Source organism: Mauremys mutica, chromosome 10 (genome assembly GCF_020497125.1).
Source record: "Mauremys mutica isolate MM-2020 ecotype Southern chromosome 10, ASM2049712v1, whole genome shotgun sequence".
NCBI lineage: Eukaryota > Metazoa > Chordata > Testudines > Geoemydidae > Mauremys > Mauremys mutica.
In genome coordinates, this window is record NC_059081.1 from 940810 (window position 1) to 967846 (window position 27037).

At 68.0% G+C, this 27037-nt stretch overlaps 2 protein-coding genes across 3 annotated transcripts in view; one reads left to right on the top strand and one right to left on the bottom strand.

Moving 5' to 3' along the window:
• The window catches only part of OBSL1 (obscurin like cytoskeletal adaptor 1), a 69721-nt gene extending 68598 nt beyond the window's left edge, over positions 1-1123 (top strand). Inside the window, exon 28 of the mRNA XM_045032795.1 lies at positions 640-1123. Within this exon, the coding sequence (XP_044888730.1) occupies positions 640-647 (8 nt within the window). The 3' untranslated portion in view covers positions 648-1123. The remainder of the gene's footprint in view (positions 1-639) is intronic.
• A 1966-nt stretch (positions 1124-3089) lies between these two features.
• TMEM198 (transmembrane protein 198) lies at positions 3090-27037 on the bottom strand. 2 transcript variants are annotated; one of them, XM_045031711.1, is made up of 5 exons: positions 26966-27037; positions 7733-7983; positions 6366-6941; positions 5467-5657; positions 3090-4509 (listed from the first exon to the last, which is right to left on the bottom strand). In XM_045031711.1, exons 2-5 carry the CDS (start codon positions 7920-7922, stop codon positions 4363-4365), a joined length of 1104 nt encoding a protein of 367 aa, XP_044887646.1. In that variant the 5' UTR covers positions 7923-7983; positions 26966-27037; the 3' UTR covers positions 3090-4362. The 2 variants fall into 2 exon arrangements, with proteins under 2 accessions (XP_044887646.1, XP_044887647.1); XM_045031712.1 differs by lacking the exon at positions 26966-27037 and adding an exon at positions 23911-24198.

Sequence of the window (27037 nt, forward strand, 5' to 3'; positions counted from 1 at the left end):
GGGCCTCTGCGAAGCTGGGGTCTGTCGCTCTGCCACGGGGCCCCCCACCCGGTCTAGATCCTTCGCTCTGCCGCGGGGCCCCCTCCCAACCCGGGGTTCTGTCTCTGCCGCGGGGACCCCCTCCCCACCTGGGGTCCGTCTCTGCTGCGGGGCCCCTCCATGCCTCCCCCGGAGTCAATCACTGTGCTGAGGGCCCCCTCGCCCCACCTGGGGTCCGTCGCTCTGCCACGGGGACCCCTCCCTGCCTGGGGTCCATCTCTGCCGCGGGGCCCCCTCCCCACCCGGCCTGGGGTCTGTCGCTCTGCTGCGGGGCCCCCCCCACCCGCCCGCCCTGGATCCTTTGCTCTGCTGCGCGGCCCCCCCCCCTGGATCCTTTGCTCTGCTGCGCGGCCCCCCCTCCCCACCTGGGGTCCGTCTCTGCTGCGGGGCCCCTCCATGCCTCCCCCGGGGTCAATCACTGTGCTGAGGGCCCCCTCGCCCCACCCGGGATCCATCTCTGCCATGGGGCCTCTCCCCACCTGGCGGGGGTCCGTGGCCCTGCCAGGTCATGGTTGGAGGGGGGGTCTCTGGATGGGGGTTGGGCTGGAACCTGCCCCTCTGGGGGGTCAGTTGCTCCCTGACCTCCCCTTCTCCCCACAGGGCATTAGTGCCGGCGTTGGACGAGCCCGACCGGATGGGTCCTGGCTGCCCCCTAACCACTCCAGTGCCCCAGGTTGCTGGGTGACGTCCTGTCCCCTCCCCCGCCCCCCCGAGCAGGGCGGTGCCCTGGGCAGGGGGTGCTCTGGGGTGATCCCCACTCCCAACGCGGCTGAATCGACCTCGCAGTGGGACTCTACGTTTCCCTGCTCCTCCGCAACACAAGGGCAGGCCTCCATTTCCGCCCCCACCCTGCTCCTTGCGACCGGGGGGCTGGGAGCAGCTCGGGGGGCCTGGCAGCCTGGGGACCAGGGAAAAGCCCCACGTCTCCCCCCCAAAGCCCCATGGGGGATGGGCAGAAAGGGCCTGGGCTGGCAAGTCTCCCAGGGGTGGGGGTGCTGGGCCCCAACAGGACCCGCAGGGGCTGCTCCAGCAGCTTCTGCGCACTTGGGTGGGGCAGTGCTGGGGGGGCGGGGGCTGGGTCTTGACAGAGAGGAACTGTAGCCAAATGGTGCCCTTGTGAGGGGGAGGGGGCAGGTGTCCCCACAGACCCTCCCTCCAGCCCCTGTCCTGTACACCCACAAATCCCCTGGCAGTGCTCCTGCCCCTGTGACAAATTAGGAAAGTGCTTCATTTTTTCACTGAATAGTGTGTGTGCCTCAGTTTCCCCTGTGTGTTACTCAAGTAGCTAGGCCAGGGGTGGGCAAACTTTTTGGCCTGAGGGCCACATCTGGGTATGGAAATGGTATGGCGGGCCATGAACGCTCACAAAAGTGGGGGGTTGGGGTGTGCGTGGGGGTGAGGGCTCTGGGGTGGGGCTGGAACTGAGTTCAGGGTGCGGGACGGGGATCTGGGCTGCGGCAGGGGGTTGGGGTGCAGGAAGAGGTGCAAGCACCAGCTGGGGGTGCAGGCTCTGGGGTGGGGCTGAGGGTGCTCCAGGCTGGAACAAAGGGGTTTGGAAGGCGGGAGGGGGATCAGGGTTGGGGCACAGGGGGAAGCTCAGAGGTGCAGGCGCCAGGCAGCATTTACCTCAAGCAGCACCCGGAAGCAGCGGCGTGTCCCTCTCCAGCTCCTACGCAGAGGCGTGGCCAGGAGGATCTGCGTGCTGCCCCATCCACAGGTGCCACCCCTATGGCTCCCATTGGCCACAGTTCTCCTGGCAGTGCCCAGCCCCCATATGTCCCCAAATGTCCTGGCAGTGCCCAGCCCCCGTACATCCCCAAATCACCTGGCCGCTTCCCCTCCCCTCAGTCATGGCAATGCTCCCCCCGCCCCAGTAGTGAGAGCTGGAGGGACGAGGGGCACATGGCGGCAGGGCCTTTCCCTGGCCCCGAGGCTGGTGACTCTGCCAGGCCCCCTGCGGTGGGTCCCCAGGCCATGCCCCCCTCGCTGCCCCCCCTGCTACCAGCATGTGGGGGGCATTGGAGAACCCTGTCCCACCCCGTGCTGCAGAGACTGACAGCACCCTGGGCCAATCCTGGCCCTGCTGCGGGCAGGGCTCTGAGGCACCCCATGGGGTAGGGTGGGATGCACCAGCTGCAGCCCCTCTGTGCTCACAGCGGGTCATTTGCAATTGGGGAAAGCTGCCCCATGGCTCACAGGGGCCTGCCCAGGCTTGGGCGCAAAGGGGGGGCGACGGCCCTGTGCCCCCCATGCCCAGCCCCACAAGCAGGCAGAGGCGCGGCTCCAAAAGGCTCTTTACTGCGTGGCTGGGCCCCGGCAGCGTTTGGCACATTTACAAAAAGACTGAACGGGGGGCAGGGACCAGGGCGCAGGGTCCTGGCATCGGGGCACGAGAAACATGCAGCCGCCCCTGGCTAGATGGGGAGGGGGCCGAGCGCGCAGGTACGACCCCGCCCCAAGGACGGGGGCAGGAGTTCCCTGGTCCCAGTCGCTCGGCTGGGGGGCAGGGAGCAGCCGCGGCTCCTGTCCGCGGGCTGGGCTCCCTGGTGGGAGTTTCAGGCAGGCCCAGTGACGGCTGGGGCAGCGATGGCAGGAGAGCCCCTCGCAAAGCACCCAGCAAAGGGCCCCATCCTGCTCCAGCTCTGTGCAGCCCCAGCAGCCTCCTGGGGGCCACGCTCCAGCCTGGGCGGAGGGCAGGGGCCATCCCAGGTCTGACGGCCCCGTTCAGTCAGTGATCAACCAATACAAGCCCCAGCCACACCAACAGCCCATGGGCTGGGGCAGGGAGGCCTGCCAGAGCGGCTGGCTGGAGGGGAGGCTGCTTTGTGCCCCCGCAGCTGCAAAATGCAGCCCCCAGTGTCCCAGCCTCAGCTCTGCAACCCCCCAGCCCAGCCCACAGCCGGGCCCCCTCCCTCCCCATCCCCATTCAAAATCCAGTCACCCGCAAACAGCGCCAGTACGTGGCCCAATTCGGTCCCAGAGGTGAAGGCTCCATATCCCTGAGCAAGCCAGTCCCCCAGGCCTCGGCTTCCATTCCTGAGCCCCCCAGGCAGACCAGGGGCAGGGCAGGGCCCCGAGCGGGGGAGGCCCCATGATCCATTCCCCTCCTTGTGTCAGCCAGGTGCCTCTTGTTCTGTGCCAGCAGAATGGGCAGCGAGGTGCAAGTCGCAGGGGCGGTGCCGGCTGCCATGAGGCCGACGGGCAGACACAGCTGGAAATGCCTCAGTCCCGGGCAGGCCTGGCAGCTGCTGGCCCTGCAGCATGAGTGGCCCAGTCCCAGGGACGAGACTATCCCTCACGTGCACCGGGGAGCAGAGCAGCCGCGCTCACACTGCCCCTCCAGGCGGGCAGTGCCCGCAGCCCCCAGCCCAGTGCCTGGCAGGCGAGTGGCTGGGACAGCACCTACCCTGGCCCGTTCTCTGAGGGAACAGCCTCTCCCGGCGCTGCTCTGGCCCAGGGCCGTTGGGGGACAGCTCCCAGGGAGCTGGGGTGTGTCCAGGCACTCACGGAGCTACGCTGGGGGGCAGAGGGGGGGGGGAACAGGCACCATGGAGCTACACTGGGGGGCAGAGAGGGGGAACAGGCACCATGGAGCTACACTGGGGGGCAGAGAGGGGGAACAGGCACCATGGAGCTATGCTGGGGGGGGCAGAGATGGGGGGGAACAGGCACCATGGAGCTACGCTGGGGGGCAGAGAATGGGGGGAACAGGCTCTCAGGAAGCTGCTCACTGAGCTGCTTGGGGGTCAGTGGGGGGCTAAGGGCTGGCATGGAGGGAGCTGCCCTGGGGGCCTCGGGGAGAAAGGTGGGGACACCAGGCACTCTGGGGCGCCTTTGGCTCATCAGGCCCTGCCACGGGCTGTGCCCCCTCGGGAAGTGGCGGTGGGGCGCTCACCCTGCTCCACGAGTCCACGTGTCCCATGCCGCCATGCAGGGCCTGTGCCAGCGAGCAGGACTAACCCTCTCCCTGCATTGCTCGCCGGCCAGCGATCACTGGGCACGGCCCTGCGCCTGCCCCGTCGATGGGCTCCCTGCCCCAAACGGGCCACAGCGTCCCCTCCAACACCCCTGGCGCTGACTCCTGCTCGCCCTGGCGTGTCTGGAGGGCTGGTCTGTGCTGGCCCTGGCAGGGCCCTGGTGCGTCTGGAGGGCTGGTCCGTGCTGGCCCTGGCGTGTGCGTGTTGGTCCGTGCTGGCCCTGGTGGGGCCCTGGCGTGTTGGTTCATGCTGGCCCTGGCGGGGCCCTGGCGTGTCTGGAGGGCTGGTCCGTGCTGGCCCTGGCGGGGCCCTGCTGCTGGTGTCACGAGAGGTCGGGGGGTCTGGGCTATACCCGAAGAGCTGGGCCAGAGCCCATGGTCAAGGGCACCGTAGAGCCGCAGTCATAGTCCAGGTCGACCACGGCGTGCGTGCTTGTGATGAGGCTGCTCAGCGACGTCCCCGTCTGCCGCTCCCGGAAGCTCTGGATGTAGCTCTGGATGAGAGAGGTGGGACATGAGCATCATGTCCCCAGCCCTCTGGCTGCCACCCCAGCCCCCTCCCCTCCCCCAGCTCTGGGGCTCTGCTGGCCCTGTCTGGGGGAAGGACCTGCCAGGCTGCTGCAGTACAGCCCTTCCCCAGCAGGTGGGGCCACTGCCACACACCCGGGCAGGGCAGGGAAGTCAATTCCCTAGTTCAGGTTGCTGCAGCAGGCGGTTCTCCCCCGCTCGGTGGGGCCCTCTGCAGCCTGGGGCAGCGTGTGGGAGTCTGGGGGAAAGGCCCGGGGGCACTCGCCCCCCAGGGGTGGGACCACAGGGGGAGTCCAGGCAGCAGAGCTGCTCCTGCCCTGGGGCCAGCCGGCCCCGATGAGGGCAGCAGGCTGGCGGCCAGGCCCAGCATGCAGGCGGGCAGGGGTGGGGGATGTGGGGGAGGAGGGACGGGTGCTGGGGTGGGGGCGCTGTGTCAGGAGCAGAGAGGAGGGTTTGGGGATCTATGGGGGGGTCACCCCCTGCTGGTGCTCAGCCAGGGAGGCGTTGCCAGTGTGGCCAGCTGGGTGCTGCTCACTGGGGGTGTCTGATGCCTTCACACTGGGAAGCAGGACCTGGCATCCCCCGTCAGCTGTAGCTGAGGACGGAGGATGGGAAAGCTCTCCCCACCCCCACCCCCAGAAGTGGGGCAGGTTCAGTTCTGGTTCAGGCGCTGGTCTCTGTCCAGAACCCCAGGCGCTGGCGGGAGAAGGCAAAGGGGCCCCCGGCCGGGGCTGATGCCCGTGGGGAGCTGCAGGGCAAGGAGACCGCGGGCTGGCTCAGTCCCTCCCGCTAGTTCATTGTGTTTCTGGCAGAACGAGGCGACGCTGTGAATGTGCAGGGCAGAGCCCACCCCTTCCCAGAGCGCTGGGCTCCTGCCTCCCCCGGCCCACGCCCAGCCCCAGCGCCCGGGGCACGGCACTCACGGGGGAGAGCACGTCCCCGTCAAAGCGGCGCACGGGGGTTGGCTTGCGTCGGTAGCTGGGCTCGGGCAGGTGGGCTTTGTGTGGGTGGGGAGGGGGATGGGGTGGCCTCCGCTGCTTCTTCTTCTCCTTCCGCTCCTCCCGCTGCTTGATCCTCATCAGCTGCACCCGGCGCTGCTGCCGGCTGATAACCACTGGGGGGTGAGATGGGGAGTGAGGGGTCTGTTCTGCACCCCCGCGGCACCTGGACCTGCAACCCCCCCCACGCCTGGCACCCAGACCCTGCAACCCCCCCTGGCATCCAGACCCTGCAACCCCCCTGGCACCTGGATCCTGCAACCCCCCGGCACCCAGACCTGCAACCCCCCTGGCCCTTGGCACCCAGACCCTGCAACCCCCCTGGCACCCAGACCTGCAACCCCCCCCCCACGCCTGGCACCCAGACCCTGCAACCCCCCCGGCATCCAGACCCTGCAACCCCCCCGGCACCCGGACCTGCAACCCCCCCGGCACCCGGACCTGCAACCCCCCCGGCACCCAGACCTGCAACCCCCCTGGCACCCGGATCCTGCAACCCCCCCGGCACCCAGACCTGCAACCCTCCACCCCACGGTACCTAGATCCTGCAACCCCCCACAGCACCCGAATCCTGTAACCCCTCCCACATACACACAGTACCCGGACCCTGCAACCCCCGTCCCCGGCAACCAGAGCCTGCAATCCCCCGCCCAACGGTTCCCGGACACTGCAACCCCCCCCATGTCATCCTTCCAATCACTGAGAGCCTGTGACTCCCACCCCACAACACCCCCCCAATCACTCAGAGCCTGCGAACGGCCCACACCACCCATCACCTCTGATCCCCCATTCCCCGCGTCCCTCGCCTGCCCGTCCCACCTCACCTTCGGTGTGGGAGTACCCCTCGGCCGTGACTTTCCACTGCACCAGCACGCCCAGCGTGGCGAGGACAGGCCAGACGCCCAGGATGACCCAGCTGTACCAGCACATGGGCCGCGCGGGCGCCACCTTGACGCGCTCGTAGACGTACTGCACCAGCAGCAGCAGCTCGATGAAGTAGTCGACGGTGACGGTCATGATGGCGCTGCCGAAGACGGCCGTGGAGAGGGTGGTGAAGAACTTCTGCCACTGCAGGGTGAGCACGGCGCCGAGCATGCCCACGCCCAGCAGCAGCCCGATGGGGATCCACACCGTGGGCGGGTGGTAGAACTGCTCCATGGCCACCAGCGTGGCCAGCGCCAGCAGCAGCCCCAGCAGCAGCCCCACCATGAAGAGCCCGACGCTGCGCACCAGCATGGTGACCAGCCCGCACAGGACGCCGATGCCCAGCCCGATGCCCACCGAGGCCTCCACGCTCAGCTGCGTGTCCAGCACCCGCTCCTTGTAGCACAGCATGAAGATGATGATGGAGCCAAACATCAGCCCAGTCAGGAACATGACGGCCTTGAAGCAGCGGTAGCCTAGGGAGAGCAGGGCTGGTCATTGCCGCAGGCTCCGTCCGGCCAGCGGGGACGCGACGTTGGCAGGAGCCCTCCCTGGCGCACACTCAGCTCCCCTCTGCGCCACCCGAGAGCAGGGGGGCTCCTGCTGGGGGGTGCGGTGCCAGGGTTCGCCGCAGGCGGCCTCGGTGCAGGCACGGATGTGCTAGGCCAGAGATACTGACTGCGGCTCGGCGATGGCCTGGCTGACCGAGCCGGGTGCTTTCAGGATGTGATAAAATGACACCACATGCGCTGCCATTTTGCGGGGAGAACTACGTCGCGTCCATGGCAGAACGAATTCCCAGTCTCGCTGTGTCGCCCGAACCCCTGAGCTCTGTCAGAGTCGTTGTCAGACTGCAGCCAGCTGCCCTGGCCCTGCCGCCCGCCCCAGTCCCCTCTCCCCCAGCTCGGCCTCACCCCACCCGCTGGCTCTGCCTGGCTGGAGGGAGGAACACGGGCGAGGAGCCAGGGGCCCCGCACACAGAGAAGTGGGCTCAAGCGGACCAGAGCAGCATGGCTGGGTGCCAGGACTTCTCACCTCTGCCACTGACTCGCTGTGAGCTGGCGGGAGGCCAGGCCCCACCCCTGTGCCTCAGTGTCCCCACATGTACGGGGGAGAGCAGGGATGCAAAGCAGGCTGGCGATGGCTGCCGCTCTCTGCCTGTCCTCCCGTCACCCGCACTCACCAAGCCCCCATCTCTTGCCCTGCTCCCCCCACTCCCTGCCCTGCTGCACAGCTGAGGCAGCCAGCCCGGCCCTGCCGGACTCACCGAAGAAGCAATAGATGATCCCAAAGAGGCAGCACATGGCGCACACGACCGAGGGCACCACCTGGTACTGGCGCTCGATCTCCTGCTCACAGTTGGGCACCCACTCCTGCCCGGGCTCGGGCGGCAGCAGCCTGAAGCGCAGCGTCTGCACAGTTGAGGTCATGGCTCTTGGCGATCCCGGCGGGGGCATCAGACGCCCCACGCCCTCCGCACACCCCACCGGCCGCGCTGCATCCAGGAGCCTCCTCCAGCTGGTGAGAGGGCAGAGTGACGGGGAGGGGGTGGGATGAGAGCTAGCCTGCCCCGAGCACCCAGCAAGCCCCAGGCAGCTGCAGGCTGGGTGCCCACCCCAGAGCCCCCCTGATCCCTGCAGCACTGCAGTGGGGGGAGCTCAGCCGCCCCCCCCCATGCCTGGTGCCCTCCCAGGCCACGGGACAGAGCTGGACCCTGTGCTGGCACCAGGGAGCCAGGCTGGAGTAGGAGGCAGCCCTGGAGTGGCTGTGGGGAGGAAGGCGCAGGGACCAGGGGGCTCTGGCAGGAGCTGGGGGAGGCCATGGGAAGGGGGCCAGGGGGAGCTTCCTGACGGGGGCCCAGCCCAGGGCCGCCAGCAAAGGTGTGAGGAACCCCCCTGCATCCAGCAAAGGGGCGAGGAATCCCTCTGCATCCAGCAAAGGGGCGAGGAGCCCCCCTGCATCCCACAAAGGGGCGAGGAACCTCCCTACATCCCGCAAAGGGGCAAGGAACCTCCCTGCATCCCGCAAAGGGGCGAGGAGCCCCCCTGCATCCCACAAAGGGGCGAGGAACCCCTCTGCATCCAGCAAAGGGGCGAGGAACCCCCCTGCATCCAGCAAAGGGGCGAGGAACCTCCCTGCATCCAGCAAAGGGGCGAGGAGCCCCCCTGCATCCCGCAAAGGGGCGAGCAGCCCCCCTGCATCCAGCAAAGGGGCGAGGAACCTCCCTGCATCCAGCAAAGGGGCGAGGAGCCCCCTGCATCCCGCAAAGGGGCGAGGAACCTCCCTGCATCCAGCAAAAGGGCGAGGAACCTCCCTGCATCCCGCAAAGGGGCGAGGAACCTCCCTGCATCCCGCAAAGGGGCGAGGAGCCCCCCTGCATCCCGCAAAGGGGCGAGGAGCCCCCCTGCATCCAGCAAAGGGGCGAGGAGCCCCCCTGCATCCAGCAAAGGGGCGAGGAACCTCCTGCATCCAGCAAAGGTGTGAGGAACCCCCCTGCATCCCGCAAAGGTGTGAGGAACCCCCCTGCATCCCGCAAAGGGGCGAGGAACCTCCCTGCATCCCGCAAAGGGGCGAGGAACCTCCTGCATCCAGCAAAGGTGTGAGGAACCCCCCTGCATCCCGCAAAGGGGCGAGGAACCTCCTGCATCCAGCAAAGGGGCGAGGAGCCCCCCTGCATCCCGCAAAGAGGCGAGGAACCCCCCTGCATCCCGGCAGGTAGGAGAGGGGCCCCGGACAGAAGACTGCTGGGATGGCTGAGCCTCACTCTATAGAGCGTGTAAAAGGCTAGTTGGCACGACAGAGCCATTCACCCTGAATCGAGGGGGGGTGGGGGGGAGAGTCACAGCAGGTCCGCTGGTGTCTGGGGGGGGGACTGAGGCTGGGGATGGCCACGGAGCGGCTCCCCCGGCATCTGGGGGGGGACTGGGGCCGGGGATGGCCACGGAGCGGCTCCCCCGGCGTCTGGGGGGGGGACTGGGGCTGGGGATGGCCACGGAGCGGCTCCCCCGGCGTCTGGGGGGGGACTGGGGCCGGGGATGGCCACGGAGCGGCTCCCCCGGCGTCGGGGGGGGGGACTGGGGCCGGGGATGGCCACGGAGCGGCTCCCCAGGCGTCTGGGGGGGGACTGGGAATGGCCACGGAGCGGCTCCCCCAGAGTCTGGGGGGGGGACTGGGGCCGGGGATGGCCACGGAGCGGCTCCCCCGGCGTCTGGGGGGGGGACTGAGGCTGGGGGTGGCCACGGAGCGGCTCCCCCGGAGTCTGGGGGGGGACTGGGAATGTCCACGGAGCGGCTCCCCCGGCGTCTGGGGGGGGGACTGAGGCTGGGGGTGGCCACGGAGCGGCTCCCCCGGCGTCGGGAGGGGGGGGACTGGGGCCGGGGATGGCCACGGCGCGGCTCCCCCGGCGTCGGGGGGGGCGGGACTGGGGCCGGGGATGGCCACGGAGCGGCTCCCCCGGCGTCTGGGGGGGGACTGGGGCCGGGGATGGCCACGGAGCGGCTCCCCCGGCGTCTGGGGGGGGACTGGGAATGGCCACGGAGCGGCTCCCCCGGAGACTGGGGGGGGACTGGGGCCGGGGATGGCCACGGAGCGGATCCCCAGGCGTCTGGGGGGGGACTGGGAATGGCCACGGAGCGGCTCCCCCGGCGTCTGGGGGGGGACTGGGGCCGGGGATGGCCACGGAGCGGCTCCCCGGGCGTCTGGGGGGGGACTGGGGCCGGGGATGGCCACGGAGCGGCTCCCCCGGCGTCTGGGGGGGGACTGGGGCCGGGGATGGCCACGGAGCGGCTCCCCTGGCGTCTGGGGGGGGACTGGGAATGGCCACGGAGCGGCTCCCCCGGCGTCTGGGGGGGGACTGGGGCCGGGGATGGCCACGGAGCGGCTCCCCCGGCGTCTGGGGGGGGGACTGGGGCCGGGGATGGCCACGGAGCGGCTCCCCCGGCGTCTGGGGGGGGGGACTGGGAATGGCCACGGAGCGGCTCCCCCGGCGTCTGGGGGGGGACTGAGGCTGGGGGTGGCCACGGAGCGGCTCCCCCGGCGTCGGGGGGCGGGACTGGGGCCGGGGATGGCCACGGAGCGGCTCCCCCGGCGTCGGGGCAGGGCTGGGGCCGGGGCGGCGATGGAGGGTGACTGGGGCTCAGGAAAGTCTATAAGGGGCTGTTTTGGTTCAGTCCCATTGGCTCCCCCACAAGTGAAGGGTTGTTAGTTTGGCTCAGGGGCCAAACTACTCTGAGAGGAGGGAAACTGAGGCCATAATTGCCCCACTACCAGGGTGAGATGTAAACCAGCAGGGAAACTGAGGCAGCGACGCTGGAACGGTAACAGCTGTTACAGGCGCTAACCCCCTCCAGACCCAACCCAAAGCCTTGGCACTAACCCAGAGATCCCAAGCCTGAACCAACAGCACAGCCCTGCACAGAGAGACCCCAGACGGGCAGGACTGATCCCAGAGAACGCAGCCACCAGGCACTGACGGAGGGACCCACACCACCAGCACCGCCCCACAGGGCTCCAGGCCAGACGGGACCCTCGAAGAGCTCGCCTGACTCCGGCCTAGCCCTGGGCCCCCCGCACTGCGCCCAGTAACTTCTGTTCAGCCAAAGCCACCCCAGAAAGGCCCCGGCTGGACGGGAACCCCGTCCCCAAGTGAAGGGGACTCCACCGCTTCCCCTGGGAGCTCGTTCCACGGGTGAAGCACCTGCACCGTTAAACATCAGGGCCTTATTTCTAATAGGGATTTGTCCAGCTGCAGCGTCCAGCCATGGGCTCTGGTTCCGGACGTCTCTGCCAGACTGAAGAGCCCTTAGTGCTGCAGCTGAGCCGGCTGCCTGGGGGTGCCGTGCCATGGCTGAGATTGGCGGCTGGGGGCAAGGGGTGCCATGCTGTGGCTGAGCCAGGTGGCCGAGGGCGAGGGGTTCCAGGCTGTGGCTGAGCCGGGTGGCCAGGGGCAAGGGGTGCGGGGTCATGGCTGAGCCGGGTGGCGGGTGCGAGGGTTGCGGGGCCGTGGCTGAGCCAGGTGGCTCTGGGGGTGCCGGGCCATGGCTGAGCTGGGTGGCTGGGGGTGCTGGGTTGTGGCCGGCCGGAGGCGAGGGGTTCTGGGCTGTGGCTGAGCCGGGTGGCCGGGTGCAAGGGGTGCTGGGCCATGGCTGAGCCGGGTGGCCGGGGGTGAGGGGCCGTTGCTGAGCCGGGGTGGCCGGGGGTGAGGGACCGTGGCTGAGCCGGGTGGCCGGGGGTGAGGGGCCGTTGCTGAGCCGGGGTGGCCGGGGGTGAGGGGTGCGGGGCCGTTGCTGAGCCGGGTGGCCGGGGGTGAGGGACCGTGGCTGAGCCGGGTGGCTGGGGGTGTTGTGCTGTGGCTGAGCCAGGTGGCTGAGGGTGAGTGGTGCCGGGCCTGGCTGAGCCGGGTGGCTGGGGGTGCCGGGTTGTGGCCGGCCGGGGGCGAGGGGTGCCAGGCTGTGGCTGAGCTGGGTGGCCGTGGGCGAGGGGTGCGGGGCCCTGGCTGAGCCGGGTGGCTGAGGGTGCCGGGTTGTGGCCGGCCGGGGACGAGGGGTGCGGGGCCCTGGCTGAGCTGGGTGGCTGGGGGTGCTGGGTTGTGGCCGGCCGGGGGCGAGGGGTGCCGGGCTGTGGCTGAGCTGGGTGGCCGTGGGCGAGGGGTGCCAGGCTGTGGCTGAGCTGGGTGGCCGTGGGCGAGGGGTGCTGGGATGCGGCTGAGCCGGGTGGCTGTGAGCGAGGGGTGCTGGGACGCGGCTGAGCCGGGTGGCCGGGGGTGAGTGGTGCGGGGCCCTGGCTGAGCCGGGTGGCTGGGGGTGCCGGGTTGTGGCCGGCCGGGGACGAGGGGTGCGGGGCCGCGGCTGAGCCGGCTGGCCGGGGGTGCTGCACCGTGGCCGGCCGGGGGCAAGGGGTGCCCAGCGTGGCAGGGACTTGGGCTGCTCTCAGGGTCTGGGCTCCCTGCACTGTGGGCCCCTTGCTGCCCCCCCACAATGGGGCCTGGTGCTGAGCCGGCTCAGGGGCGCCGGCCGGGCAGCCGACGCCAGCTTGGGCCCGAGGCTGGCAGGGCCCCGGAGTGACCCCACGTTCGGGGGGGGGGGCTGCCGGCTCGCTGCCACCCCATTGGTCCGCTCGCTGTTGCTAAGGGAGGCAAGACACTCGCTGATTGGCTGCAGGGAAATTACCCACCGGCTGCCTCCTCTGCTACAGCCTCTTGTTACATCCCCGCACCCCCGCCGTGCCTAGCCCCCCTGCCCCCCCAACTCCCCAGCCCCCTTCCCGCCCTCCCCGCCCTCCCCGCCCCCCCAACCCCCCTTCCTGCCCTCCCTGCCCCCTGCCCATTCCCCCAGCCCTGCCCCTCAACCTGCCCCCAGCCCCATTCCCGCCCTGCCCCCTGCCCTATCCCCCAGCCCTGCCTGGCCCCCTTCCTGCCCTGCCCTGCCCCCCAACCTGCCCCAGCCCCCTGGCAGCACCCTTGCCCCGTCTGTCCCCCCAGCCCTGCCTGGGGATGCTCCTCCGCCCCTCCCGGGCCCCCCCTGGCAGCCTCTCTGGTGTTCTAGCCCGAGACTCCCGGTCCATACACAGCTCTGCTGCTGCTCCCAGTGCTGACCCACAACCCCCAACGTTAACAGTTTGGATCTGATCTAAGATCAGGGAATTGGGGAAGCAGCCTCTCCGCCCTCCCCCGCCCCCCAGGCAGGGCTGCCGGGCAGGGCTCGGGGGCAGCCCCTCTGCACCTGTGCAAGTCTGGGGCTCCAACCATCAGGAGAAGTTTCACAGGGACAGGGCTGAGCACAGATGCCGGGTCCGACTGCAAAGCCTCCTCCGCTCGGGAAGGTGCCAGTGCTATAGCAAAGGGAACGGAAACTGAAAACGCCCGTTGTCGCATCCTGACTCCGCAGCTGTGGCGTGGCGACAGGGCTTAGCTCCGGCTGGAGCAGGCACCAGCTGGGAGACAGGTGCTGACTCCGGCACAACCTGTCTCTGTCTCACACACACACACACACACGATTTGCTGGCTGGCCGTTCTAATGCCCTGGAAATCCATGACAGGACCCTTGCCCCATCCCAGCCCCTCTGCCCCAACCTGCCCCGTCCCAGCCCCTACTGCCCCGTCCCACGCCCCCCTGCCCCATCCCACGCCAGCCTGCCCCATCCCAGCCCCTACTGCCCCAACCTGCCCCGTCCCAGCCCCTACTGCCCCGTCCCACACCAACCTGCCCCATCCCAGCCCCTACTGGTCCCCCGAAGGCCCCGGCACTGAATCTTCTCAGGTTCTGCTGCATGCACTTTGCCTTGTTATGTTTCCAGCCCTGTACAGAGTCTGTCGGTGACGTGGTTTAGTGTTGGCCTTTGCTGGAGGATGAGAACTGCCGAGAGCTGTGTGGGCGTACAGCTCCTGGAACAGTCGCACCCAGGACAAGTCCCATTACCCCCTGTAACAAGCGGGGACAACCTCAGAGCAGGGACTCCCAGCGCCACTGCAGCCCGCAGGCTTGCCTCTGCCCCCGCCACCAGATGTGGCGCTCTACCGGGGATCATCCTCCAGGCTCATGCGGCGCGAGCCCTGTGCCACCTCTGGCACGGCAAGCAGGAGATGCCATGTTCCTTAGACGGACAAGCGGTAGCACAGCTCAGATACCAGTCACGACAGACGGACGGATGGACCCGTGGGAAAAGGGCTGCTCCTCGCAGAGGACCACAAACTGCCCACTGACAATGTGCGGTTGTGATGGAATAGGGGCTGTCTGTGTGCTTGGTAGGCAGAGACAGGTATGCAGCTGTAACATGAGCCTGGCCTGGGGGAGGGGAGGTCTCACCTCTAGCCGGTAGCTAGACAAAGGGAGGGGGGAAGTGAAATCAGTCTTCGGTTGGGAGCTGGGAGGTGGGTTTCAGGGGATCCTAGGCTGGGATCCAAGCACCCTGAAACCCCCCAGAAAGGCCAGATTGAGGGGTCCTGGCTCTGAACCCAAGCTGGGCTGTATCCTGTGTCCCTGTTGTTCAATAAACCTTCTGTTTTACTCGCTGGCTGAGAGTCACTGTGAGACCGGGAAGAGGGGTGCAGGGCCGGACTCCCCCACACTCCATGACAACTGGTGGCAGCGGTGGGATCGACTGCACCCCGCGGACGGCGCTTCCTGCAGTAAGTGACTGGGGAGCAGTAAAACGAAGGGGCGATCCACCCCTGGGCGAGTGTGGCCAGAGGGAAGGACTTGGCAGTAACAGGGTCCCCCAGGGGATCACAGCGAGCGAGCCCCGGGGCGGAGGAGTCTGCAGCTCGACCCTGGCAGAGGGGTGGTGACCTCAAGGACTGGCACACTAGGGGTCCCCCTGGAACCCGTGGGGAGCGGCGAGCACCCCGGCCTGCGAGCGGCCAGCAGGAAGATGTATGCCACGCAGCGCAAGTGTGACCTGGTGGAGCAATGTAAGCAGAGGGGGCTGCACTATGGGAAGCTCACCAAGGCCCAGCTGATTGCCCGGCTGGAGGAGAGAGATCGAGTCAATGAACCGGACCCGGCCTCTGAGGGAAGCAGCCGGGCAGATGCAGCGCAGGCCCCAATGTCTGGACTCGCTGGGAGTGGCCAGTCGGCGGATGAGGGCTTCTCGAGACCCCCCACCCCTAGGCCTAGGGGGAGGGGGAGGAGGAGCCCAGCTACCGAGGGCACTGTGACCCCCCCAGCCAGCAGAGGATCGTCCCGGCGACGCTCGGCCTCCGTGGAACTCAGGCGGCTGGAGTTGGAGAGAGAGATCAAACGGATGGAGATGGAGGAGCGTAAGGAGCTGAGGGCATATGAGGAAAGACAAAGCCAGCGTGAATACGAGGCGAGAGAGAAGGAGAAGCAACGTGAATTCGAAGCGAGAGAGAAGGAGGAGCAGCGCAGAGATGAACTGGCCCTGGCCCAGCAGAACAACAGTAAGACCCCGGCTGCGGTGAGTGAGGGGGGGCCCAAGCCTACAAAGAGCTTCGATACGAACTTCCTGGCCCCGCGTAAGGAGGGGGAGGACATAGACACCTTCCTGACGGCCTTTGAGAATGCCTGTGAGCTGCACCAGGTGGACCCCGCAGACAGGATCCGGCGCCTCACCCCCTTACTGGACTCCACCGCCGTGGAGGTGTACAGCCGAATGAGAGGGGCGGAGGCGCGGGACTACAACCTGTTCAAAGAGGCCCTGCTCCGCGAGTTTGGGCTGACCCCGGAGATGTACCGGAAGAAGTTCCGGAGTCAACGTAAGACCCGGGAGGGCACCTACCTGCAACTGGTCAACCGGGCGCAGGGGTACGCCCGCAAGTGGACAGCCGGGGCCCAAACCAGAGAGGACCTGCTTGACCTATTCGTACTGGAGCACCTGTATGCGCAGTGCCCATCCGACCTGAAGCGATGGCTGATGGACCAGAAGCCGGAGAACCCGCAGCATGCCGGCCAGCTGGCCGACCAATATGTGGACAGTCGGGCAGGGGATGGCAGGGAGGAGTCTCGAGGGGGCAGGTCTGCCTCAACGCAGAGAGAGAGTCACCACGGGACGTCCCAGCGGGGCCCTACGGAGAACCCCCACAAAAGGGGAACGTCCAGCGTCAGATCCACCCGACCCCTCGAGGGGACCCACGAGACATGGGCTGCTTTCACTGTGGCCAACAAGGCCACATACGGGCCCAGTGCCCCAAGCTCAGAGATAGACCGAGCAGACACAACCCGCCGAGGGTTGACTGGATACAGACCCAATCGGAGGAGGGGCAACATGCCCAAGAGAGGGGGGCTGGCAGCGTCCCACCTGGGGAGGAGGGAGGAAGGCACCCGGTCAGCGCCTCTGGGGGGCTGGATGCTCCGGTCCCAAGGGGCTGCTACAGGGTGGCCACGGGGCTGCCCCTCCGGAGCGAGTGCCTTGTTCCCCTGGAGGTGGATGGGAAGAAGGTCACTGGGTACTGGGACACAGACGCAGAGGTGACGCTGGCCCGGCCCGAGGTGGTGGGCCGAAATCGGATGGTGCCTGATACCTACCTGTCCCTGATGGGCGTGAGCGGGACCCCATTCAAGGTGCCCGTGGCGAGGGTGCACCTGAAGTGGGGGGTCAAGGAGGGCCCCAAGGAGTGGGAGTGCACTCCCATTTGCCCACAGAGGTGCTAATGGGGGGGGACCTCGAGACCTGGCCCGGCAATACCCGGGGTACCCTGATTGTGACCCGTAGTCAGAGTCGGCGCAGGGCTCTGCACCCTGACAACGGGGAAAGTACTCTGCCCGAGTGCCTGGTTGGGAGGGAACGCCCAGAGACACGACCCAGAGAGGCTGCGGCCTCAGACCCAGCCGGTGAGAGAGAGCAGGGCCCCTTCCCTGTCCCAGCTGCTGAGTTCCAGGCCGAGGTGCAGAAGGATCCCTCCTTGCAGAAGCCCAGGGACCGGGCTGACCTCAATGCAGCGCAGACCATGAGGAGAGGTTGCAAGGAGAGGTTCCTGTGGGAGAAGGGGTTCCTGTACCGGGAATGGGCTCCCCCCGGGGAGGTGGAGGCATGGGGGATTAGGAGGCAGCTGGTGGTTCCCCAGAAGTTTCGCCACAAGCTGCTGTACCTGGCCCATGACATCCCCCTCGCAGGGCACCAGGGAATCCGGCGCACCAGGCAGAGGCTGCTACAGAACTTTTACTGGCCTGGGGTCTTTACCCATGTCCGGCAGTACTGCCAATCCTGTGACCCCTGCCAGCGGGTGGGGAAGGCCCGGGACAAGGGGAAAGCAGCTCTGAGGCCTTTGCCCATCATAGAAGAGCCTTTCCAGAAGGTGGCCATGGACATGGTGGGGCCTCTCAGCAAGGCGACCCGGTCAGGAAAGAAATACATCTTGGTGGTGGTAGATTTCGCCACTCGATACCCCGAGGCGGTGGCCTTGTCCTCTACCGAAGCAGCCACCGTGGCGGATGCGCTGATGACTATTTTCAGCCGGGTGGGGTTTCCCCAGGAAGTCTTAACGGACCAGGGGTCCAACTCCATGTCGGACCTGCTCCAGTCCCTGTGGGAGAAATGTGGGGTCCGACCCAGCTGGGCCTCAGCGTACCACCCCCAGACCAACGGGCTGGTGGAGAGGTTCAACGGGACGCTAAAGATGATGCTAAAAACATTCATGCACCAGCACCCACAGGCCTGGGACAAGTACTTACCTCACCTGCTGTTTGCGTACAGGGAGGTACCCCAGGAGTCTACTGGGTTTTCGCCGTTCGAACTGTTATATGGAAGGCGGGTAAGGGGGCCCCTGGACCTGCTGAGAGACGAATGGGAGGGGAAGGCCGCTCCCGATGGCGAGTCAGTGGTGGAGTATGTCCTGACCTTCCGGGAAAGGCTTACTGAGCTCATGGGCCTGGCCAGGGAGAATCTGGCCCGCGCCCAGAGGAAGCAGAAGGTCTGGTACGACCGCACGGCGCGGGCCCGCGCCTTCGCCACCGGGGACCAAGTGATGGTTCTCATCCCCGTGAGGAAAAACAAACTCCAGGCTGCCTGGGAAGGGCCCTTCAAGGTTGTCCAGCAACTGAATGAGGTAAACTATGTGGTGGAGCTGTCGAATCGGGCGCACCACCGCCGGGTGTACCATGTGAATATGATGAAGCCATATTATGACCGGGGAAATATGGTGTTGGCCGTGTGTGGCCACTGGGAGGAGCCAGGGGATGACCCTCTAGTGGATCTATTCCCAGGGACAAAGGCTGGTTCCCCCCTGGAGGCGATTCCCCTCTCAGATCAGCTGTCCCCGGCTCAGCATGCTGAGATCAGAGGGGTGCTGCAACTGTACCGACCGTTGTTTTCCAACCAGCCTGGGCGCACTAATTTGACTGTCCACCGGGTGGAGACTGGGGCACACACCCCGATACGCTGCTCCCCTTTTCGGGTTACCGGGAAGACTGCCCAGGACCTGGAAAGGGAGGTCAGGGACATGCTGGCTTTAGGGGTGATCCAGCCGTCCGCCAGCCCCTGGGCCTCCCCAGTGGTGCTGGTCCCCAAGAAGGACGGGTCGATCCGGTTCTGCGTGGACTATCGAAAGCTCAATGCCATCACCGTATCTGATGCCTACCCCATGCCAAGGCCTGATGAGCTCCTAGACAAGCTGGGAGGCGCTCGGTACCGCACCACCATGGATCTTACAAAGGGCTACTGGCAAGTGCCGCTGGACCCAGATGCCAGGCTGAAATCGGCCTTCATCACCCCCCTGGGGCTCTATGAGTTTCTGACCCTGCCCTTCGGCCTCAAGGGAGCGCCGGCCACCTTCCAGCGCCTGGTGGATCAGCTACTGAGGGGGATGGAGAGCTTTGCTGTGGCGTATATTGATGACATCTGCGTCTTCAGCCAGACCTGGGAGGATCACGTGCTCCAGGTTAGACAAGTGCTGGACCGACTCCGGGAGGCGGGGTTAACCGTCAAGGCTGAGAAGTGTAAGGTGGGGATGGCTGAAGTATCTTACCTGGGCCATCGGGTGGGGAGCGGCTGCCTAAAGCCGGAACCAGCCAAGGTGGAGGTGATCAGAGACTGGCCCGCCCCCCAGACCAAAAAGCAGGTCCAGGCCTTTATTGGGATGGCGGGGTACTATCGGAGGTTCGTGCCCCACTTTAGTGCCATAGCCGCCCCCATCACTGAGCTATGCAAGAAGGGGAAGCCGGACAAGGTGGTCTGGACCGAGCAGTGCCAGCAGGCTCTCCAGGCACTGAAGGAGGCTCTGCTCAAAGGCCCAGTTCTGGCAAACCCAAACTTTGACAAGCCCTTTATGGTGTTTACCGACGCCTCCGACATGGGCCTGGGGGCGGTGTTGATGCAGGAGGATGAAAAGGGGGAGAGACACCCCATCGTGTACCTGAGCAAGAAGTTGCTACCCCGGGAGCAGAACTACGCGGCCATCGAGAAGGAATGCCTGGCCATGGTGTGGGCCCTGAAGAAACTGGAGCCCTATCTCTTTGGGCGCCACTTCACCGTGTACACCGACCACTCTCCCCTGACCTGGCTGCACCAGATGAAAGGAGCCAACGCCAAGCTGCTGAGGTGGAGCCTGCTCCTGCAGGACTATGACATGGACGTGGTCCACGTGAAGGGAAGTGCCAACCTGATAGCGGACGCGCTGTCCCGGAGAGGAGGCCCTGAACTTCCCCAGGTCACTGGGCAGAGTGACCCCGCTCAGTTCAGTCTCGGAGGGGGGAGAGGTGTGATGGAATAGGGGCTGTCTGTGTGCTTGGTAGGCAGAGACAGGTATGCAGCTGTAACATGAGCCTGGCCTGGGGGAGGGGAGGTCTCACCTCTAGCCGGTAGCTAGACAAAGGGAGGGGGGAAGTGAAATCAGTCTTCGGTTGGGAGCTGGGAGGTGGGTTTCAGGGGATCCTAGGCTGGGATCCAAGCACCCTGAAACCCCCCAGAAAGGCCAGATTGAGGGGTCCTGGCTCTGAACCCAAGCTGGGCTGTATCCTGTGTCCCTGTTGTTCAATAAACCTTCTGTTTTACTCGCTGGCTGAGAGTCACTGTGAGACCGGGAAGAGGGGTGCAGGGCCGGACTCCCCCACACTCCGTGACAGCGGTAAAGGTTTTCTGTGGGCCAGCCCCGCCTAGCGCATGGCTCCGGAGCGCTAGCTCGGAAGAGCTCTCCGACGTCCCGCCGCTCTCAGCAGAGGGTGCTGCGGAGAATGGTGCAGGTAATGATGGCAGGATGGATCTGTGGAAGGGAATCCTCCGAGCTCCATCCTCTCCCCGCCCTGGAGATTACGCTGGCAGCCTGCAGCAAAGCTGCTAATGAGAGCTCTGGGCGCCTAATCCCCGAGTGCCCCGGGGAAGAGGCCCACGTGCATGGGCCAGCTGCAGCCCAGCGACCACAGGCTGCTCCCGGGGGAGGGAGGAGACCCACAGCTGATGCTGCAGAGCGGAGCTGTGGCCCCTCAGGCTCTGAGGGCCCTAGTGGGTGACCAGGGTACGTGATTGAAAACGGGCTCCCTGGGGGCCATGCGCTCGGAGTATTAAACTGAGGCCCTTGAGTCAGTTCCGTGGCTGTGGGGAGGTGGCATCACCTTCCCAACTGGCTTCCAGTGCTTCCCCTGCACCGCAGGAGCCGCTCTGGGGTGGGCCAGCTGCAGCCAGAGACTCCCCTGCCTCTGCTCAGCAGCATTCACGCCTGCTGGCCGCCTGCCATGCCACGAGGGAGAGGACCCGGAGACTGTGAACTGCCAGCAGCAGACAATCTCCTCGATCCAGGGTGCTGCTAGTGCAGCAGCTGGGTCTGAACGTCTCCTCTTCTCCCCAGTCCCCGACACCTGTCCATCCCACCCCGGGCCAGCTTCACCAGCTGCCTTTCAGTGTGTGCTGTTCTCCACCCGACCCCGGGCCAGTGAGCCTGGGACTGCTGGAGTCAGGAGAGGGGAGCCATCACTGCGCCCACTCCCACCAGCCGTGCCACTGGCCTGACTTCTCCTGGACCAGCAAGGGGCTGCGCTGCGCTAGAAAGTCAGGAAGTGACAGCACCCAGATTCCCACGCCTGCCTGGCTTCCCTTCCTGTGCCGGCATCATTGCAAACGAGGCTCTAATTACAGGGCACAGGCTCATTCTCAGCCAGTGCAAACGTCCCAGCCCCAACTGCCCCGTCCCAGCCCCAACTGCCCCGTCCCAGCCCCTACTGCCCCGTCCCACGCCCCCCTGCCCCGTCCCAGCCCCTACTGCCCCGTCCCAGCCCCTACTGCCCCATCCCAGCCCCTACTGCCCCATCCCACGCCCCCCTGCCCCGTCCCACGCCAGCCTGCCCCGTCCCAGCCCCTACTGCCCCATCCCAGCCCCTACTGCCCCATCCCACGCCCCCCTGCCCCGTCCCACGCCAGCCTGCCCCGTCCCACACCAGTGATGAGCTGCCAAAATCTTAACAACCGGTTCCCTATAAAAAGTTCTGATTTAAGGGGAGAAGAGTGGGGGAGGGGCCGGGGCAGGGGGAGACATACTCGTGGGGCCGGGGGCCCCTGCAGGGCCTGGGGCAAATTGCCCCACTTGCCCCCTCGGCAGCCCTAGAGCTTGCAGCCCCCTCCCCCTTACCTTGCCGGCAGCTCAGAGCAGCAGGACGACTCCGGAGCTCAGCGGAGCTGCCCAGCTGATGCCGGTGGCTGGCCACGCTGCAGCTGGGGGGAAACAGGGGAAGGGCTGGGGGAGCCTCAGCCTCCCCAGCTGGGAATCCTGGGAGCAACAGGATGGTCCGGCCCACGGACCAGAGTTCTTTGCCCACCCCCTGGCCCTTTAACAACCGGTTCTCCACGGAGGTCTAATTTTAGCAACCGGTTCTTGAGAACCTGTGGGAACCCGCTCCAGCTCACCACTGGTCCCAGCCCCTACTGCCCCGTCCCAGCCCCTACTGCCCCGTCCCACGCCCCCCTGCCCCGTCCCAGCCCCTACTGCCCCGTCCCTGCCCCTACTGCCCCGTCCCAGCCCCTACTGCCCCGTCCCACGCCAGCCTGCCCCGTCCCAGCCCCTACTGCCCCGTCCCAGCCTCTACTGCCCCGTCCCACGCCCCCCTGCCCCGTCCCAGCCCCTACTGCCCCGTCCCTGCCCCTACTGCCCCGTCCCAGCCCCTACTGCCCCGTCCCACGCCAGCCTGCCCCGTCCCTGCCCCTACTGCCCCGTCCCACGCCCGCCTGCCCCGTCCCAGCCCCTACTGCCCCGTCCCAGCCCCTACTGCCCCGTCCCAGCACCTACTGCCCCGTCCCTGCCCCTACTGCCCCGTCCCACACCAACCTGCCCCGTCCCACGCCAGCCTGCCCCGTCCCAGCCCCTACTGCCCCGTCCCACCCCAGCCTGCCCCGTCCCAGCCCCTACGGCCCCGTCCCAGCCCCAACTGCCCCGTCCCAGCCTCTACTGCCCCGTCCCAGCCCCTACTGCCCCGTCCCACGCCAGCCTGCCCCGTCCCAGCCCCTACTGCCCCGTCCCAGCCCCAACTGCCCCGTCCCAGCCTCTACTGCCCCGTCCCAGCCTCTACTGCCCCGTCCCACGCCAGCCTGCCCCGTCCCAGCCCCTACTGCCCCGTCCCAGCCCCAACTGCCCCGTCCCAGCCCCTACTGCCCCATCCCAGCCCCCCTGCCCCGTCCCACGCCAGCCTGCCCCGTCCCAGCCCCTACTGCCCCGTCCCACGCCATCCTGCCCCGTCCCAGCCCCTACTGCCCCGTCCCAGCCCCAACTGCCCCGTCCCAGCCTCTACTGCCCCGTCCCACGCCAGCCTGCCCCGTCCCAGCCCCTACTGCCCCGTCCCAGCCCCTACTGGCCCGTCCCAGCCCCAACTGCCCCGTCCCAGCCTCTACTGCCCCGTCCCAGCCTCGACTGCCCCGTCCCACGCCAGCCTGCTCCGTCCCAGCCCCTACTGCCCCGTCCCAGCCCCTACTGCCCCGTCCCAGCCCCAACTGCCCCGTCCCAGCCTCTACTGCCCCGTCCCAGCCTCTACTGCCCCGTCCCACGCCAGCCTGCCCCGTCCCAGCCCCTACTGCCCCGTCCCAGCCCCAACTGCCCCGTCCCAGCCCCTACTGCCCCGTCCCAAGCCCCCCTGCCCCGTCCCAGCCCCCACTGCCCCGTCCCTGCCCCCCTGCCCCGTCCCTGCCCCCCTGCCCCGTCCCAGCCCCTACTGCCCCGTCCCTGCCCCTACTGCCCCGTCCCACGCCAGCCTGCCCCGTCCCAGCCCCAACTGCCCCGTCCCAGCCCCTACTGCCCCGTCCCAGCCCCTACTGCCCCGTCCCAAGCCCTCCTGCCCCGTCCCAGCCCCCACTGCCCCGTCCCAGCCCCCACTGCCCCGTCCCTGCCCCCCTGCCCCGTCCCAGCCCCAACTGCCCCGTCCCAGCACCTACTGCCCCGTCCCTGCCCCTACTGCCCCGTCCCACACCAACCTGCCCCGTCCCAGCCCCTACTGCCCCGTCCCACACCAACCTGCCCCGTCCCAGCCCCTACTGCCCCGTCCCAGCCCCTACTGCCCGGTCCCTGCCCCCCTGCCCCGTCCCAGCCCCTACTGCCCCGTCCCTGCCCCCCTGCCCCGTCCCACACCAGCCTGCCCCGTCCCAGCCCCCACTGCCCCGTCCCAGCCCCCACTGCCCCGTCCCACGCCACGCGGTTCCAGGCCCCCATCTTGCTCACACCACTGGGACTCTGGCTTGCCCTTTCCAACACCACGTCACTCCACCGCCCCGCCGCATGCCATCCCGCCCTGCCCCCCAGCACACGCTCCAGCCCCAGCCCCGCCATGCTGCCCTGCCCTGCCCACCCAGGCAATACTAGGCCCTATTCCGTCCCAACCCACTGGACTCCTCCCCACCTTGTCCCACCCCCTACGGCCAGCACCACCCTGTCCTGCCCTAGCCAAGCCCACTCTGCGCTGCTCACTCCACCCAGCGCTTTCTGCCTGTGCCCACACATGCCACCCCAGCGTCCAGTGTCCTGCCCCATGCTCCGCTCCCTGCCCCATCCTGTCCCAGGCCTCCCCTCTCCATGCCCCGTACCATACCATCCTGCCACTTGGCAACCTCCCATTTGCTCCCAGCATCCAGGTGCACCCTCCGGAGGTTCCCAGCAGGCAGGCTGCTGAGGCGAGGACGGGTGTTGCTAGGATACTGTGCTGCAAAGCCTTCTGGAGAGCCAGCCGGCTGCAGCTCCTCCTCTCTTTGTCTGGCGCCCAGGGGCCCTGGCGGGAAGGCCTCGTACTGCCAGAGGGTCCCGGCTCCTGCCTGGCAGGGCTGGCCTGAGACCTTGTTCCCGGGAAGCCAGAGCTCGGCAGTGGGTGTTTCCCAGCCCGGGGGCTCACACGCTAGTGTGCACAGAGAGGAGCAGGATGGGAGCCCGGTCACCCCCCGGGCAGTGTCCCCCCCGCCACCTGCTCCCACCCGGGGAGAGGAAATGCCTGGGGCTGCTGGCCGGACACCCGCTGCCCTTCGGGCCTTGGTGCCTTCCCAGTCCAGAGCGGGGAACCGCTCGCCCGGGCGTTCTCCAGGCGGGGGCGGGCGGGCGGGCGGGCAGAGAGTGTTCACAGGCTCTCTGAACCCCAAACACTCAGCAGGAGCCAAGGCCATGGGCTGGTGAGGTGCAGAGACATTACTACTGCCCCACCTGGTCACCCCAACCATCCACCTGCCTTCCCTCCTGCCCCCAGCCTGCGGCACCTGTTCCCATCCACCCCCACACCAGGGCAGCTATCCCCGTCCACCCCCGCCACCCCCCCACCGGCCCAGCTATCCCCATCCACCCCCACACCGGCCCAGCTATCCCCATCCACCTCCACACCGGCCCAGCTATCCCCGTCGACCCCCACACCAGGGCAGTTATCCCCATCCACCCACACCACCCCCACACCAGGGCAGCTATCCACATCCATCCCCACTCCGGCGCAACTATCCCCGTCCACCCCCACACCAGGGCAGCTATCCCCATCCATCCCCGCCACCCCCACACCAGCGCAGCTATCCCCATCCATCCCCGCCACCCCCACACCAGCGCAGCTATCCCCATCCACCCCCGCCACCCCCCCACCGGCCCAGCTATCCCCATCCACCCCCACACCGGCCCAGCTATCCCCGTCCACCCCCACACCAGGGCAGCTATCCCCATCCATCCCCGCCACCCCCACACCAGCGCAGCTATCCCCATCCATCCCCGCCACCCCCACACCAGCGCAGCTATCCCCATCCACCCCCGCCACCCCCCCACCGGCCCAGCTATCCCCGTCCACCCCCACACCAGGGCAGTTATCCCCATCCACCCCCACACCGGCCCAGCTATCCCCGTCCACCCCCACACCAGGGCAGTTATCCCCATCCACCCCCACACCGGCCCAGCTATCCCCCTCCACCCCCGCCACTCCCACACCGGCGCAGCTATCCCCGTCCACCCCCACCACCCCCACACCAGGGCAGCTATCCCCGTCCACCCCCACACCGGCGCAGCTATCCCCATCCATCCCTGCCACCCCCACACCAGCGCACCTATCCCCATCCACCCCCGCCACCCCCACACCAGGGCAGCTATCCACATCCACCCCCGCCACTCTCACACCGGCACAGCTATCCCCATCCCTCCCCGCCACCCCCACACCAGCGCAGCTATCCCCATCCATCCCCGCCACCCCCACACCGGCGCAGCTATCCCCATCCATCCCCACCATCCCCACACCGGCGCAGCTATCCCCAGCCATCCCCGCCACTCCCACACCGGGGCAGCTATCCCCATCCATCCCCGCCACTCCCACACCAGGGCAGCTATCCCCATCCACCCCCGCCACTCTCACACCGGCACAGCTATCCCCATCCATCCCCGTCACCCCCACACCGGCGCAGCTATCCCCATCCATCCCCGCTACCCCCACACCGGCACAGCTATCCCCATCCACCCCCGCTACCCCCACACCGGCGCAGCTATCCACATCCACCCCCGCCACCCCCACACCGGCGCAGCTATCCCCATCCATCCCCGCTACCCCCACACCGGCACAGCTATCCCCATCCATCCCCGTCACCCCCACACCGGCGCAGCTATCCACATCCACCCCCGCCACTCCCACACCGGCGCAGCTATCCCCGTCCACCCCCGCTACCCCCACACCGGCGCAGCTATCCCCCTCCACCCCCGCCACCCCCACACCGGCGCAGCTTTCCCCTTCCACGCCCCGGCATCCCCACACCGGCGCAGCTATCCCCGTCCATCCCCGCCACCCCCACACCGGCGCAGCTATCCCCATCCACCCCCGCCACCCCCACACCAGCGCACCTATCCCCATCCATCCCCGCCACCCCCACACCAGCGCACCTATCCCCATCCATCCCCGCCACCCCCACACCAGGGCAGCTATCCACATCCACCCCCGCCACTCCCACACCGGCGCAGCTATCCCCGTCCACCCCCGCCACCCCCACACCGGCGCAGCTATCCCCATCCACCCCCGCCACCCCCACACCAGCGCACCTATCCCCATCCATCCCCGCCACCCCCACACCAGCGCACCTATCCCCATCCATCCCCGCCACCCCCACACCAGGGCAGCTATCCACATCCACCCCCGCCACTCCCACACCGGCGCAGCTATCCCCATCCACCCCCGCCACCCCCACACCGGGCCAGCTGGCCTAACTCTGCAGTCCCTGGCCGTGGGGCGCTGGTGCCGTTTCTGGGCTGCCTGTTGGGCAGTGACAACGTTACAGCTTCCAAACCTGTCGGCCAAGTCCCTGGGCAGTGGAGCCAGGAAATAAACCTGCTGACCTGGAACCCCAACCCGGCCCGCAGGGTCCCCCCCCGGCTCCTCCAGCCCCCCCACCCGCAGGGTCCCCCCCCCGCGGCTCCTCAGCGCCTCCAGCCCCCCCACCCGCAGGGTCCCCCCCCGGCTCCTCCGAGCCTCCAGCCCCCCCGCCTCCCAGGGTCCCCCCCGCGGCTCCTCAGCGCCTCCAGCCCCCCAATTTCCCAGGGTCCCCCCGGAACCCCAACCCGCCCCGCAGGTCCCCCCCGGATCCCCAACCCGCCTCCCAGGGCCCCCCCCGCCCGGCCCGTGGGGGCCCCCCGCCCCGCCCCTACCTGCGCCCCCGGCCCGGCCCCGCCGCATGGTCCCGGCCCGGCCCGGCCCGCGGTGCTGAGCGGACAGCTCCG